The following is a 17872-nucleotide window of genomic DNA, read 5'->3' as shown; positions in this document are numbered from 1 at the left end:
ATTAAGAACTTGATAATATGGGAAAAGATATAATGCATTCTTATGTTACTATATGAAATTGTAACCTTTTAACCTTTTATATTGAAAAGACGTGAAAATGATATGTAACTCTATGAATAATAATACAACTTTATTTGATATTTAAAAGTTTATAATTAAAGTACTTACAATTATTGTCTACCAATAATATTTTTGAGGAAAAAAACTAATGTATTGTATTGCAAAAAAGACTAAAATTTTATTAATTCGATTTGTTTTTTCAAATTATATAATAAGATACTAACTTTTTACCTACAAAGTTATAAACTAAAAACATGTTTTACGTATGAATTCTATTATTTAATGAAAATAATTATCTTTTTTGGAGTAGTTAACTTTTAAGAGCCTAAAGCTAACCATACCCTTGATCCAATCCTAACTAGGAAAAAAAAATTGTTTAAAAGATGAATATATATTTTAAAATTACACGTCCTATATTAATTCATAATATATATTAGAATCTTTTTATATGATTAATCCCTTCGTAAATTAAATTTATATACATCATAATATTTTATTATTATAAATCCCTTCATAAATTATCTTCAAGTCACTATGTCCGGAATAAGATAGCCAACATCTGCATAACCAATCAATTCTGACTTAGATGCATTAGAATACAACAATCTCATATCAATTGTTCCTTGAAGATATCTGAATATATGTTTAACACCTTTTCAATGTCTTCTTGTTGGACATGAGGTGAATCTCGCCAATAAATTTACTGTGAAACAAATATCTGGACGGATATTGTTGGCAAGGTACATTAGTGCCCCAATAGCAGTAAGATATGGTGTTTCATTACGAAGAACCTCTTTATCCTTTTCTTGAGGTCGGAATGGATCTTTGTTTATATCAAGAGATCTTTCAACCATCGGGGTACTCAATGGGTGTTATTTATCCATGTAAAATATTTTCAAAACCTTTTCAGTATATGTTGATTGATGGATAAATATTTCATTTGTCAAATGTTCAATCTGAAGGCCAAGACAAAATTTTGTCTTACCAAGATCTTTCATTTCAAATTCTTTCTTCAAACACTCAAAGACTTTTGAAAGCTCTTTAGGAATTCCAATAATGTTCAAGTCATCAACATAAAAAGATATTATTATAAATTCAGATTTTGACCTTCGTATAAAAATACAAGGACAAATAGGGTCATTCTTGTACCCTTCTTTTATCAAATATTCGCTAGACGATTATACCACATTCGCCCAGATTGTTTTAATCCATATAAAGATTTTTGAAGCTTTATTGAACCACTTTCTTTTGAATCTTTATATGTTTCAGGAACTTTGAGTGCTTCAGAGATTTTCATAAAAATATTGTGGTCTAGCGAGCTATACAATAGGACGTGACAACATCCATTAAACTCATTTCAAGCTTTTCATAAACTGTCATATTTATTAGATACCTGAATGTAATTGCATCTACCACATGAGAATAAGTCTCCTCATAATCAATGTCAGGCCTTTGTGAAAATTCTTGTGCCATAAGTCGTGCTTTATATCTTACGACTTTATCACTTTCATTGCGTTTTCACACAAAAACTCATTTATGCCCCATTGGCTTGATACCTTCAGGTGTTCGGACTATTGATCCAAAAACTTCACATTTTTCAAGTGAAGCTAATTCTGTTTGAATTGCTTCCTTCCATTTTAGCCAATCATTTCTCTGTCTACACTCGCTAACAGATCTTGGTTCGAAATCCTCATCCTGTTGCATTATTTCAACTGCAACATTATAGGCAAAAATATTATCCACCACAATATTATTTCAATTTCACCTTTTTCTCGTTGAGACATAATTTATAGAGCCTCATTCTCATTATTTTCAAGTACATGGACCTCCTTTGTGGTGTCATCATTTATTATGTCTCGGAGCTCTTCATGATCAATTGCCTCAATATTATGATCATCATCTTGATCATTTATTCCTTTCCTTTTTCGAGTATTTTTATCCTTGGAACCAATTGGTCAACCACGTTTTAAGCATGGTCAAGACTTATTTGCCTTAACATTTTGTCCTATAGGGACATCAACTCGAACTTGAGCATTAGCAGCTGGGATATATGATTTAGTAACCTGTGGAAGGTTAGTAAATGGATTCGGCAGTTGATTTTCAATATTCTACAAATAAATTATCTTTTGAACTTCTTGCTCATATTGATTTGTTCGAGGATCTAAATGAGACAGTGAAAGTGAATTCCAATCTATCTCATTTCCCCACTGCTTTTGTTCTCCCCCTAATGTTGGATAAACTGATTCATCAAAATGACAATCAACAAACCTTGCCGTAAATAAATCTCCAGTTCTAGGTTCTAAATATTTTATAATAGAAAAAGATTCATACCCAACATATATCACCAACCTTCTTTGGGGACCCATCTTTGTGCGTTGTAGTGGAGCAATTGAAACATATACCACACAACTAAAGATTCTAAGATGGGAGCTCCTGACCAAAAACCAATTGTAATGGGGAGATGTCATGATAACTGGTTGTCCTTGTGCGCACAAGCGCTGCTGCATGCAAAATAGCATGCCCTCAAATCGAAACAGACAACTTTGTTCTCATCAATAACGGTCTAGCTATCAATTGAAGACGTTTAATTAATGACTGCTAAATTTGAGTATGAACATGTGCAACAGGATGTTCAACTGTTATTCCAGTGGACAAACAATAATTATTAAATGCATGAGATGTAAACTCACCAACATTATCAAGACGAATTGTTTTTATTGCATAATCTTGAAATTGTGATTTTAACCTTATTATTTGAGCCAACAACCTCGCAAAAGTCATATTGCGAGTTGATAATAAGCACACATGAGACCATCTTGTAGATGCATCTATCAAGACCATATAATATTTAAATGATCCACATGGAGGGTGAATAGGTACACATATATCACCCTATATCCATTTCAGAAATGTAGGGAATTCTACCTAACCTTAGCCACTGATGGTTTGAAGAACATTTTGGTTTTTCAAAGTATGCCCATGTGAATTCTCAATCACTTTGCGCATCATATTATAACCGAGATGGTCCAACCGGTCATGCCAAATGATAAAATCATTAGAATCAGTAAACCTTTTGTTTACTACGACATGTGATTCAACTGTACCAATATTTGTATGGTATAACCCAGAAGAAAGTGCTGGCAATTTTTCATGCACAGTTTTCTTGTCCGCATTTATTGTAGTTATATAAAGGTATTCCACCTTTTCTTCTTTCGCAATCTCAACATGATTTCTATTTTGGCGAATAACCTTGAAACTTAACAAGTTTCTGTGAACTTACTACAATACAATATATTATCAATTACCAATAATGTTCCTCCAGGTAGTAATAAGGTCGCTCTTCCAGAGCTCTCAATCAATTTTGTACTACTAGATATTGTATTAACATATGCCTTTTTCATTATTAAACGAGAGAAATATTTCTGTTCTCTTAGTATCGTATGAGTTGTGGCACTGTCCAGAAGACACATATATCCACTTCTCATTTTGTATCCAACTGATGACTGAAAAATTTTATTTATCTTCACAAGAATAAAAAAAATACATAATGAGAAGTATGAAATTTAGCAAAAGAAATCTTAAGTACATAAACTTTAATTAAGACAATAAAAATAATTAAAAACATTATTCATTTCCTCGTTCAATTATCAATCTCAGTTGTGATCCCCAAAGAAGTAATCAGCTCGCAGATGTGTAATATCATCGAGCCCATCAAAAGTATCATCTTTTTTAATGCTAAGTTTGCCTCAACATTCTTATTATATTTTTTAGAAGATCCTGCCTGAACATCATCTTTGAGAGTCAAATGTGACTCTACTCGGGCTTTAAAAGAGGAGGCGCCACCTTTATTTCCTTTTAAAGGAATTTTGATACAACCTGACAAAATGCTCAGGTGCCCGACATTCATTTTTCCATTGACCTTTAAGGCCACAACGATGACAATAATCGCCCTTTCCTTTAGAAGGATTATTTGAGAACCTATATTGTTCTCCCTTTTGTTATGACCACCATCTCGACGATTATTATATCATCTTTTGCCTTTGTCATGCCCGCGCACATTGTCATGGCCCTGATTATTTTATATTATTTCAGACTGACCATGTGCTTCAACCGCGTGTGCCTCCGGTAATGGAGCACTTCCAGCGAGTTGGGCTTCGTAATTTTTCATTAGAATGTCATTATGCTGCTCAGCCACCAGAAGGCATGAGATCAGTTCAGAGTATTTTTGAAAACCTTTTTCACGATATTGCTGCTATAATATTATATTAGAGGCATGAAAAGTAGTTAGTGTCTTTTTCAACATGTCCTCATCTTTTATTGTTTTCCCACATAATTTCATTTGGGAAGTTAAACTAAATACAACAGAATTATACTCAATTATGATTTTATAATCTTGAAACCGTAAGTGCATCCACTCATAACGAGCCCTTGACAATATCGTTGCCTTGAGGTGGTCATACCTCCCTTTCAAACCTATCCACAATTCAAGTGGTTCTTTCACCGTTAGGTATTCAACCTTCAGGCTTTCATCAAGATGATGACGAAGGAAAATCACAGATTTCGCTTTATCTTGATTTGATGTCGTATTTTCTTCAATTATACTATCACCAAGGCCCTTAGCGGTAAGGTGAATTTCAGCATCAAGTACCCATGACAAATAATTCTTTCCAGAAATGTCAAGTGTCACAAATTCAAGTTTTGACAAATTCGACATAATGAAAACTATCATAAAATAATTGAGTTAATATTATGATGTTGGTTTCTTTATAATAAATTGTAAATAATGTTCAAATGATAAAGTATAATATGATTATATAATAAATTATATGTTAAATGCATGCACATTGAATGTCTTAAAAATATATAAACTAATAACGTATTGAAACAGTAGATTTAATATGTATTTTTAATTGTTATATAGTATTAACGCCAATCCTTTTTCTTAAGAGTTTCAAATCATATTTAATACAATAATATTATTTTTTATGACACACCAATATATTATCATAATGTACAAAAATAGTAACTTTAACAAGCATGCTATCATATTACTTTAATAATTAATTTAGAGTTATAAGTTAGTAAATAACATAACAATATAAATCTATAACGTATTGATTATTATGCTAAATAAAGTATCACAGTAATAGTTAAGTCAAGTTATATATACAGTAGTTAAATTATAGATTAAAGATTTATGCAAGTCCTATTAGAGATGTTATAAACACACAAATATATACTTGACTCCGAAAGAAAGTTGATTAACTTTTAGGAATTAATTTTGAATTGAGTATGTCTCAGTTAATTAGAAACTCGTGCTGATAACGTGTTATAAAACGAGAGCAAAATGTAATAATATTTAAACAATATAGGAAGACAAAATAGTGATGGAAAGTAGAGAATAGATAATATTCTTATTATATCTTCAAGTGTATATCATAAGGGTGAAAAGACCACCCTTTTATAGGATATAGAAAACACCCTTTACATTCTTTAACCAAATACGTTAGCATAACATTAAGTCTTACATCAAATAGATTCATTATGTTATGTTTTTTATGAAAAGAAACATCTACAATTCAATAGTTTTATAATATTTACTTTTTTTTTTTTTGAGTTTTTGAGGTTTGAATCAGTATTTTTAGGAATAATTTGTAAGGTCTAAATTTTTAATCTTTTGCACAACCTTAACGTATTCCACTTTTTTCTTTTTTTCATTTATGTGTCTATTATTTTCTGAATAACTGTCACGACCCAAAACCGGGCCGCGACTGACACCCACATTTACCCTCCAATGTGAGCGAACCAACCAATCTAAACCTTAACATTTCAATATAATATCAACAGAAAATAATGCGGAAGACTTAAACTCATTAATAAAAACCAATTCAATAACTATTATTCCCCAAAATCTGGAAGTCATCACCACAAGAACATCTATAATCAAATTACTAAACTAAGAGTATTCTAAGAAGCTAAAAATACATAAGAAGCTAGTCTATGCCGGAAGTTCAAGGCATCGAGACTTGAAGAAGAAGATCCAGTCCAAGCTAGAAGCATTAGCTCACCCTGAATTTCCGATGTAGTAAGACTGGCTTGAATTACTGTTGAGTCGAAGATGACGGCACGTTTGCTGCACTCCACAAATAAACAAGAAGAAAACATAAAAGTATGGGTCAGTACAAAACACGGGTACTGAGTAGATATCATCGGCCAACTCAAAATAGAAATCAATATATATCAAGTAATATCATAAAATCAACTATGATACTCAACATGTAGCAACAACAAGTACTATATCATTAACAATTACCATCAAGTTCACACATGAGTACTCAAGCCTCCATACCATACTCATTTGGGAATTATGTTCATTCGATTCAATATATTATCATCTTTCAAGATTCATTATCTTTATTCCCCTCGTGTCGGTACGTGACACTCCGCTCCTCATATACTATCCTGGTGTCGGAACGTGACACTCCGATCCTCATTCTATCCTGGTACCGGAACGTGGCACCTGATCCATATTCTATCCTGGTACCGGAATGTGGCACCCGATCCATATACTATCCTGGTGTCGGAACGTGACACTCCGATCCTCATATACTATCCTGGTACCGGAACGTGGCACCCGATCCATATTCTATCCTGGTGTCGGAACGTGACACTCCGATCCTCATTCTATCCTGGTACCGAAACGTGGCACCCGATCCTCTATTTCTATCCTGGTACCAGAACGTGGCACCCGATCCCCTATTTCATCAAGCCTTCTTTTACACCAAGGCATCATCAATCTCATTATATAGTTTATCAAGCCTTCTTCTATACCACGGCATCATCAATCTCATTATATAATTTATCAAGCCTTCTTTTATACCAAGACATCATCATTAACAAGTGAATTAGGGTTTCTTTCAAGATTTGGGATTCAATAGCTTCATCATGCTTGTTTATTCACAATTACATAATCATATTCATGCAAACATACAATTAAGCACATAGAGGGGTTTACAATACTATCAATACATATCATTTACTATTAAGAGTTTACTACGATTATCGTAAGAGAAACCATAACCTACCTCCACCGAAGAATTGCGACCAACAAGCTATCTTCTCAAAATCCTTGCTATCCTCTTCGTTTCTCTCTCTCTCTACTCGTTCTCTTTCTTTTTCTGTCTCTCTTTGTTCTTTCTATTTTTCTTATTCCAACCCTCTTTCTTTTACCCTAATTAACATATAATTGAGTGTAAAAGATGGCAATAATAACCCACTAGTTAACTTAAGGTTACCTCTTTTAACCCCCAAGTAATTAGACTTATTAACATTAACCCACCACTTTATAATTAAAGCAGGAAATAGTCCAAAACGCCCCTTAAATAAATTAACAGAAATCCGACCCAGCCTGGAATTGCGTAGCCCGTGACGGGCCGTCGTGCCTGTGACGGTCCGTCCTGCTGTCCGTCACATGCTACAGAAACTCGATTTTAAGTGAATGGCCTGTGACGGGCCGTCGAGCCTGCGACGGTCCGTCCTGCCACTCCGTCACGAAGTTCAGAGAGTCGATTTTCAGTACCCAATTTCAGAATTTCTAAGTGTTTTGAAACGAGACCCTGCGACGGTCCGTCGTGCCCATGACGGTCCGTCGTGGGGTCCGTTGTTTCAACCAGTTTTTCAGAAATAAAATCTGTTGTTCAAAACGACTAAACAGGTCGTTACAATAACGCGTAAAACTCATGTGATAAACTTATGTTTATTTTTTTTCTTTCGATCAAAGCTTATATTTATTTCGGCATTTAATTTATGACCTTTACTTGTTAACCGTATTTGTTTTTATTTTACTTTTTTCTTCTACCAAATTGACTTAACAAAGTCAAGCTTGCATTATATGAAAGAGGAAAAAATTACTCAAGTAATCTTTCCTCTTTGACTAGTGAGATCACATAATAAATTTAAATATAATTTTGTGAAACTAATATTTTTAATTTAATAAATTACTCATACACTAGTAAATAAAGTATTTATAAATAAATAAAAATTAGGATTTAAATTTTATCACTTTGATATTGATTTTTATTTAATAAGTTCCAAATTAAGGCTTAGCTTTTATTGATCTTAGCATGATAATTTGTATTACACTTGTTTGTATGTATAATTAAAAAAAGACATAATAAATATAAAAGTAAATTGCAGTCATAAACCTAATTTACAAAATTATTATTTATTTATTTTTGTTCTAATTTATGTAATATAATTTGAACTTTAAAAATTTATAATTTAAATTTTAAAAGTAAAAAAATGAAAAAATTAACCAAAAAAATTGTTTAGCTTTCGAAACACGAAAAACACCTCGTAAATTAACATGTTCATCACAAAATTAGTTTGTATGGTTTTAAGTTTGTTTATAGTAAAAGTATGATGCTCAAATGCAGGCAAAAAATATTACGACATGCTGAAAAATATATTCACTAAATTGTTTTAAAAATTTTCAAAGTTTGTAATTATCTACTAATTAGCAAATTTCTCAAAATTTTACTATTACTAACTTTCTGATGACATGTTTAAGATCACAAAAATAAATAAACATATAGATACACTCTCCATACTTTTAATTTTTTAAAATTACAAAATTGATTTTTTTAAATTTTTTTCCCCTTATACTTCTTGGTCAAAGTCAAAAGTAAATAAATAAATAAATAAAATTGATTTCATACCAAATTAAAAATAGAAAAAAAAAATTAAAAGCAAAGGGGGTAACAAACAAAATTACATTCAAACAAGCCATTTTTTTCCATCTAATATTATCTGTAGATACAAAGTAATAATGATATATGAATAAAGAGGAAAAGAATAATAAATAAATAAGAGTAGAATTGGTTTTATTCAAATCCACAGATTTAGTTGGGGAAGTTGAGTAAACACTCCTTGTTAAGGGAGCGTGTTGACACGTGTTATTTTTTCTAATTCTTAAGCAGTGTTTGGTAGAATTTCCTTTGAAAGGGAAATATTCATGCAAAATTTCTCTCTTCTAGTTCATTATATCATATACTCAATTTTGCCTTTTTTGGCTTTCAAATTAACCAAAAAATAAAAATAAAAAAATAATTCCTTCTTCTCCCTTAAAATTTCCCAAATTTCCCATAATTGCCCCCCTATTAATTCCATTCTCATCCCTGAATTAATACTCACTTCTTTATAAGCGAACGCCACTTCTCTCACTCACTCACTCACTCTTTTCTCATTCTGTTTCTCTCCGTTTTGTATTAGCAAAATTAAGCAAAAACACCAATTTCGATACGAAACGCTTTGCTTTTTTTTTTTCCTCTTTCTCTAAGCATTTTGAATTTTGTTGCCGGCGTCAATGGCGGTTCCTCCGACTGTCCTTGCAACGCCATCATCATTGTACGTTGGTGATCTTCACCACGATGTTTCCGATGGACAACTTTTTGATTATTTTTCAGACTTTAAAAGCCTTGCTTCCGTCCGCGTCTGCCGTGATTCATCCACTGGACGTTCTCTCTGTTACGGCTACGTCAACTTTGTTTCCCCACAGGATGGTATATCTCTTTAATTTTTTTTTATGCTCCATGTATCTATCTGCATTGATTGCTAGGGTCTGGTTTATATCGATTGAAATGCTGCTTCGATCGTTTGATCGTTTTTTTAAAAAAAAAATTCGATTGATTTTGATTTGCATGTTCGATTTGGAGTTTGTGTTGAATTGATTCATGATTGATCAAATCGGTAATTGGATTGAGTCTGATGTATAAGTTGTGTCATGATTGAACAGTCGATTACTGAATGTACTTTGATATACGTTTATTTTTTATGTCATGATTGATCAAAATGGAATCTGATATATATGTTGTATGTGATGATTGATCAATCTGTAACTGAATGGACTCTGATATACGTGTTTTATATCATGATTGATCAATCGATGACTGAAGGGACTCTGATATACAAGTTTTTGATTGATCAATAAATTAATGGAATTCGATATACTTGTTTTGTGCCATGATTGATCAATTGATAGCTGAATGGAATCTGATATACATGTTTATGTCATGATTGATCAATTGATGACTGAATGGAATCTGATATACACTTCTTGCGTTATGATTGATCGATTGATAACTGTAGAATCTGATATACAATTTTTGTCTCATGATTAATCAATCAATTACTGAATAGGCTTGCAAATACAAGTTTTGTCTGAGAGTGAGAAAAAAATAGACTGTGACTAGTGGTCCAATGTGATTGTTTTTTTAAAAAAAAAAAATTATTTCCCATTTCCTCAGGTATGATGTTGATTTTAATGTACTATCAAATGAGTTGTCTTCTGATAGGAGAAATATATAATATTAAATCTTGAGGATTTGACTATTTTTATTTTTGTGTTTTTTCTGTTTCAAGTCATCTGATTTGATCTGTCACTGATGGTCGCTGTTATATGTTAGTTGGTGCTCTGTGAGATGAAGACTATATAGTTGTAGATCTTAAGATTTTATCAGTTATAACCAGAAGTTTATTGTTTTTTTTTTGTGGTACGAGTCGTCTGTGTAGTTTTCATTACAAGTTAGATCCTTTTTAACATTTAATGATCCCTTTTAGACCCTAGATGATTTCACTGGTTGGATGATCTTAGTGATTCCAAAATTATGTCTTGTTAATAGTTTTGCTTAATTTTTTTTGCCGTCTAGTTGCTTTGTCCTTTTAGAAAGTTGATAAACTGTATCAATACAAACTTCATTAGCTGTTGTTTAGTTGCTTTTATTGGTTAGCAACTCGTATCATTTATGAAATGTTGTGGATTAATGGATGTGATCTGACCTGCGATTTTGGAGTCCAATCATGAGCTAACCTTTTCTGATTGTGTTCAATGTGTTATTAAGTTTTTTCACGGACTGTTGATTACCATTTTTTATTTTTCCTGTCATGTGATATCTGCTCAGGAAGTTCGTTGTGCTTAGAATTTATACCACTTCTATTTACTGGACCAACAAGACTTGATGGGCGAGGATAATGCCCTTCAATTATTTTTATCGTATATGATTGACTTTTTCTGGAAATACTACGTGGCTTGATTTTGACTTGGAAAGCTAATGCATGTTTTTTCTTTCTGAAATCTATGAGCAGCTATACGTGCTATCGAGGTAAAAAATAACTCCACCCTCAATGGAAAGATTATGAGGGTTAGTTGGTCTCTGCGTGACCCTGATGCGAGACGAAGTGGTAAAGGAAACGTGTTCATCAAGGTATCATCAAGCTTTGACTGAGTGAATAGTATTCAATTGATTTGAGATCTTAACAGGTTCTCTATTTTGATTTATATATCTAAATTGCAATTTTACAGAACATAAGTGATACAATTGACAATGCGAAGCTTCAAGAAATGTTTCAGAAGTTCGGAAATATCTTATCTTGTAAAATTGTCACTCATGAGGATGGAAAGAGCAAGGGATATGGCTTTGTCCAGTTTGGGTCGGAGGAGTCTGCCGATGCTGCTATTGAGAAGCTTAATGGGATCATGGCTGGAGAAAAACAACTGTATGAGCATTTCCATATCTGTTGCAATCATCTAGCTTTCCATATTTCAATTATGAAGATCTTAGACGAATTAGTTGTTCTCTTTATTTGCAAATTTTTTTTAGTCTATTTATTTATGATATCTTGCATTGATGGCATAGGTATGTGGGCAAATTTGTCAAAAAGACTGACCGGATTTCGCCCAATCCTGATGCTAAGTACACAAATTTGTACTTCAAGAACTTGGATGTTGATATCTCAGAGGAGCATCTAAGAGAAAAGTTCTCTGGGTTTGGGACAATTATAAGCCTTGTTATTGCAAAGGATGAGAATGGAGCTCCAAAGGGTTTTGGATTTGTTAACTTTGACAATCCAGACGATGCTAGAAAAGCTGCCGAAGCAATGAACGGATCACCTGTTGGTAAGTCCTAGCTTTGTGATGTTGTTGTATTCTTAAATGTAATTGCAGTCATGCTGTTTATAATTTTGTGAGGTGAAATATATTCATTAAATAGGCTCCAAGACCTTGTATGTAGCAAGAGCACAAAAGAAAGCAGAGCGCGAACAACTCCTGAAGCGCCTCTTTGAAGAGAGAAGGAGGGAGCAAATAATGAAATACCAGGTACACATTCTCATTTCCTTAAAAGTAAAAGTAAATTAATTGTTTATGATCTCTTTGTGAAAATACTTGAATTATCATGTCAGGGTTCAAATGTGTATGTCAAGAATATTGATGATGATGTCACCGAGTATGAGCTGCACCAACTGTTTAGCCAATGTGGCACAATTACTTCTGCTAAAGTTATGCAAGATGAGAAAGGTTTGAGTAAGGGTTTTGGATTTGTGTGCTTCTCCACAGCAGAGGAGGCCTATAATGCTGTGAATACTTTTTATGGTGAGTCGTACATTTTTAATATGCTCCAGATCATAGTAGCATGCACCAAAAACTCTGATGCCGCATGTTTCAATGTTTTATTTCTTCTCTATAATTAGGCTGAAATTTCTTTTCATTGTGTTCCTTAGTTCTGTGAAGTTTTGGAAACTTTTGACTAGAAAAACTAAATAAGAAAGACAAGCCATCTTTGGTTTTAGAAGAAGCCTAAATTATATTCCAGTCATTTTGCAAGTAATTAGACAAATAGATAGACGAATCAGTCAAAGCCTGTGTATACTATTGGTCAAGTATATGTTTATGTGCTTATATCACACCATGTTTGCATGTACGTCGTTACCCAATGAAGATGCTTCAATTTTGGAAGTCTATTTTCTCGCATGTTTCCTCTTTTGTGTTTTTCACCTAACTCTTCAACATCTGGACAGTTTCCATTCTTGAATTGAGTGATTTACATGCCATACGATCTTTAGGTATCCAATTCGCCATCAAGTGATTACACTGTATGATATGAGACTTATTTTTGTGAGATTTTTCACAGGATTTATGCTGCACCGAAAGCCGTTGTATGTGGCTATTGCTCAAAGGAAAGAGGAAAGACAGGCCCAGCTACAGCTACAGCATGCACAACGACTTGCTGGGCTAACAGGAGCTTCAGCTATGTATCCTGGTGCATATCCTCCCCTTTACTATCCAGGCCATGGTGTTGTTCCTCAAGTACCAGCACGACCTGGGCTGATGTACCAGTCTCTTGCAATGAGGCCAGGTTGGGGTACTAATGGGTTCACAAACACCCCCAGACCTAGTTATCAACCTGCTCCAGTTCCCATGGTTAGTCCCTGTAAAGAATCATACCACTTGGCCATCTTTACTTTCTCCACTTATTGTAGTTTTTGTATGGTCAATTGGGTTCATAATTGAAAACAAAATTTCTTTATGCTTTTAGAAGCAATTCCAGACATGTTAGATTGAATTGACATGCTTTTGTTTAAATTTATGGTGAAGGAGGTTACAGCTTGCATTTTTTTTTTTCAGATTCCTAATGCTTATCGACCATACCGGCCGAACAGGGGAAGGATGAATGGATATATGCCAGCTTCAAATGTGACCAATGTGCAGCCATCAGGTCAACCAGCTGTGCCATCGAAAGATTCTCAGGTAGTTGAACCCCCATACCTATTTTACATTAATTGAAAATCTTGATGTCCAAATGTTAGTGAATTGGTTATACAACTGAGATTTTCAAAAGTTCCATCTTAGTTGGTTAGGTTTGAAAAGTAGTTTAGCTTCAAAAGTGGCCTAAGTATTACTAATACTCCTAAAAAAATTTCATGCTTGCAGCGTGCTGGGCAGGTCAGATTTGCGCCGAATGGACAGACTCGTGATGTGAACAACAGATCTTTTGGATCTATTGCAGAATCTGCAGCTGATGGTACTGAAATGCTGAGTACCTTGCTTGCTTCTGCTAATTCTGATCAGCAGAAACAGATACTTGGCGAGCGCCTTTATCCTCTTGTTCATAAACATAAGGTGATTGATTTTCTTTCTTGCTTTCCTTTTTCTTTTATATTGGTCTTCTTACATCCAGAGAATAATTATCATAACTTATTTATCAACTCACTACACTAACGTTACATCCTTTCTGCAGCCTGAGCTTGCTTCCAAGATAACTGGAATGCTGTTGGAGATGGACAACGCTGAACTGCTATTACTGTTGGAGTCTCCAGAATCTCTGGCAACCAAAGTGGATGAAGCAGTTGATGTGCTCAAGCTCTCTAAGGCGAAAGTTTCCAGCCAAGAGTCACTTCAGCCAAGTTTTCTCTCTGCATCAGAAGTTGCAGTCAACTGACTGAGCAATGCTGCAGCTGACATATTTATCTTTAGCAAAGATAGATAGAAGTTACTAGCGGGTAGGGGGGGGGGTTGTAGTAGTTAAGGTTAGGTAGTAGAGTAAGCAAGGGTTGTCATACCATCTGGCGCGGCAACCCTACTAGACTCCTTGGAGTCCATATGTTTCTGCTTTATTACAATCTAGACTGTCTCTATTTACCTTCGTTGTGAGGGATTTACTAGAGTCTCTATATGACTTTATATTATAGACAGCTTAACTTAATGCAGACCTTTTTAAAACTTTATGATCCAGTGTTCCTTCTTTTAAATTTGTCTTGAAATATATTCTCTAGATGAATTTTATGCATGCAGCTATATATACTTTGTCTATACGCCAGTGAACTATCATATTTTCATGGTAGAAGCACTGGGATCTAGTGGAAGTAATCACACTACTTCATCTTCGACAGAAGTTTAGATTGCCTATGGGGCTATAATGAAGTACATTTCTTTCGTATTGACATCTCTATTGTAGGGGGATGCTGCATTTGTGCTGCAGGTTGTACAGTCAGTGTTACAAATCGATCATCTCGAATTTGGGATGACATTTAAGACATGTTCTTGAATGTTACTTCTTTTTCTGCCCTAATGTCCTTGCTTTGATTTAACAGATATTGGAATAAAATTGCAAGCTTATTTATGGCAAGGGTGTTAATTAAACAGGTATTTTATTAATTACCAAATATTTGCGTTGAATCTTCAAGTGTTTTGATTTAGTGAGGAATTTGTTATTTTTAGCAGTCTAGGTTTATTTTCTATTTTGCATGAACTTATTAAGGTTTTTATCCATGTTCTAACCTAACTAGTTCATATTTTCAAAAACATAGATGCATATAAATTTTCCTAAATTACAAGGTACAATGATATGTAGTATAGGTTATGTTTCAATATGATATTTAAGGGCGTGCCCAATACGGAGGAAATATTTTTTGGAAAATGTTTTTATACTTTTTCCGTATTTGAGGTTGTTGAAGAAACAAATTAGATCGGAAGCTAGGGTTAGTTAGTAGGTATCTAGTAGGGCATAGTCTCGCTTATTTTTCCATTCTAGTAGTCGTAGTTTTCTCATGGACTTTCTTATCCTTTCAATGTTTGCATTGTATTATTTTGTTGTAGTTATGTTTCTTTCTATCAAAACGCTTTGACATAATATCTATACTAGTTTGTGATGACTTCTTCACTCCAATTTATTTTTCTTTTCGTGTATAGTATTATCAGGTAAATAACCCTTGCTTCGCACAGTACTGTTGAACTACCCCATGTAGCTCACATTTTAGAGACAACTCTTAATTACAAATGTTTGGTGGCAACATATGTTTGTCTTCTTAGTTTATATGATTTAATTGTTTCAAGAAGATATATATATATTGGATAGATTATATATACTTTACTATAACTTGCACCATCAATAGGTAAAAAAATCATGTTATCAAAGTTATACAACTTTCAGATTGTTTTAGCACTATTTATCAATGAAGAGATATTGAAGAATTGCCAATCGATTTTGCTGCTTGTTTATTACATGATCTTCATCTCTCTGCACAAATTGATTTCATTAATCGTTAGAAAAATTAGCTCAAAGAATTTATACCAGACATCTTCTTTCACCAAAGTATATAGATTTAGTCCCTCTATAACAACTACAAAATAGAATCCTATTAGATTCAATAGGTATTCAAATGTGGGACTTCTCAAAGCGAATCCAAATTTAGTCAGAATTCAATATAAATATCGAATATTAAATGAGAAATCAAAAGAACCTAGTATATATTTGTTGAAGCAATGAAGATATTGCCATTGAACTCCAGCTTTAAGCATTAGCATAGACTAATAAAAGCCACCCCACAACACTCCATACAGTGGCGGAGTCGAGATTCTTAATAAGGAATTCAAAATTTGAAGAAATAGACACACAAAATAGTCGAAGGGGGTTTGACATTTACTGTATATATCTAAATGATTATTTTAACCATGCATAAATAATACTCTATAATCTTTCGCCAAAGAGAATTCAAATGAACCTCGACTATAATGTGGCTCCGCTTCATTCCTGCTCCCATGTTTTACCAATTCCCATCATATGGCATAAAAAAACATTTGTTTACTTGTGCAAACGCGATACATATATTTGGATCTAGTGGTTCATACAATCTTAAGTATAATCGAATATAAGAAAATAAATAAAGTATTCACTTATTTTTTTAAAGAATATTTTCCCTCGTACCAAATATGTACGTTAAAGTTATGTTTAATATATTGTTACCCTCTTTGCAAAAATTAGGTCGAAACATCGTTCATCTTATGAAAGAGTTGGAAAATTAATAACTCGTTTTAGCAAGCCAATCCAAATTTGACATTTTTGCATTTGTTATCTAGTTTTATCTTTTGGTTAATTAATGAATATTTGCATCATCTTTTGGGATGTTATTTTAATTTTTATTATTATGTGTCCTTTAAATCTCAAACTCATAAAAACCTATGTTTTTCCTTTCTTTTTTCATTTTATATAGTATATCAAGATTATTCGTTTAAATTTATATTTAATGCAAATAGCTTTAAGCCTTCAAGAGTTCTTATCAAACTATTCTTTCTGTTCCATTTAAGTATCATTTTAACTTCCTTTTTTTAATGTTAGAAAAATAAAAATATAATGTATATATTCGAAGAATTTGAGCTTGTGTCTTGTGACATAGAAAGTTTAATTAACTAATAACAAAGCATAGTAAGTTGCACATATATTATGTCCACGATTATTAAAGAGTAGGTTCATATGCTTATTTGAACGAGTTATATCAAATAATATTGTTCTTTATCATGATTAACATAGATAAATTATTAAAAATTATTGTTCGGGATAACCATGTTTGTTATGAAACACGTCTTCACATATATTTTTTATTGATATAACCGCGAATAAAAATCATATACAAATATTAAAAACATATATTATATCATTATATTTATCTTTTTTATGAAAAAATAAAATACTAAAATGAAATAGATAAATAAATCTTTCCTAAGTCATGGACAACCAAATAAAAATTAGTAGCTAAAAGCACAGGAGAAAAAATATAATTTATAATTGCCGAATTTAGTTTTTATATTATAATATATATTTTTTCCCATGTGTGTGAAATTTCTAAATTTTTAATAAATATTAAATTTGAAAAATATAAAAAGCATTAAATATAATTATTAACTTACTCCTCTAAAATATATAGAGAATATTCCTTTACCATCTATATTCATTCGACTTCATATTTTACCTGAATTCATATTTTATATTATTAGATCTAATATGTATATATGTAATTGTTTTAATCATATAAAATATATATCAATTTGATACATAAAACAAAATATTTTTAGTCTAAATAAAATTGTATTTGTGATTGTAAAGAGAGAAAATTAGCGAGAAACATATCATTGAAAGGGTTTAGAAGATTAAAAATTTAATCAATAGAATAACATTTTCATCCTTATTTTTAGTTATTATAG

The 17872-nt window shown here is 32.5% G+C and overlaps 2 protein-coding genes across 2 annotated transcripts; one reads left to right on the top strand and one right to left on the bottom strand.

Moving 5' to 3' along the window:
- Positions 1-1590: 1590 nt before the first annotated feature.
- Positions 1591-4774, bottom strand: LOC101260495 (uncharacterized). The gene is made up of 3 exons (XM_004249781.2): positions 4421-4774; positions 4159-4243; positions 1591-1772 (listed from the first exon to the last, which is right to left on the bottom strand). Exons 1-3 carry the CDS (start codon positions 4772-4774, stop codon positions 1591-1593), a joined length of 621 nt encoding a protein of 206 aa, XP_004249829.2.
- Positions 4775-9075: 4301 nt separating this feature from the next.
- On the top strand, positions 9076-14619 carry LOC101248632 (polyadenylate-binding protein 7-like). The gene is made up of 10 exons (XM_004249529.5): positions 9076-9620; positions 11203-11321; positions 11420-11613; positions 11754-12013; positions 12108-12214; positions 12298-12487; positions 13026-13315; positions 13520-13642; positions 13826-14014; positions 14133-14619. Exons 1-10 carry the CDS (start codon positions 9425-9427, stop codon positions 14331-14333), a joined length of 1869 nt encoding a protein of 622 aa, XP_004249577.1. The 5' UTR covers positions 9076-9424; the 3' UTR covers positions 14334-14619.
- The last annotated feature ends 3253 nt before the right edge of the window (positions 14620-17872 follow it).

The sequence above is a fragment of the Solanum lycopersicum genome, chromosome 10 (assembly GCF_036512215.1).
Source record: "Solanum lycopersicum chromosome 10, SLM_r2.1".
NCBI lineage: Eukaryota > Viridiplantae > Streptophyta > Magnoliopsida > Solanales > Solanaceae > Solanum > Solanum lycopersicum.
The sequence above is the reverse complement of the archived record's forward strand: the minus strand, read 5'-3'. Positions and strand labels throughout refer to the sequence as shown.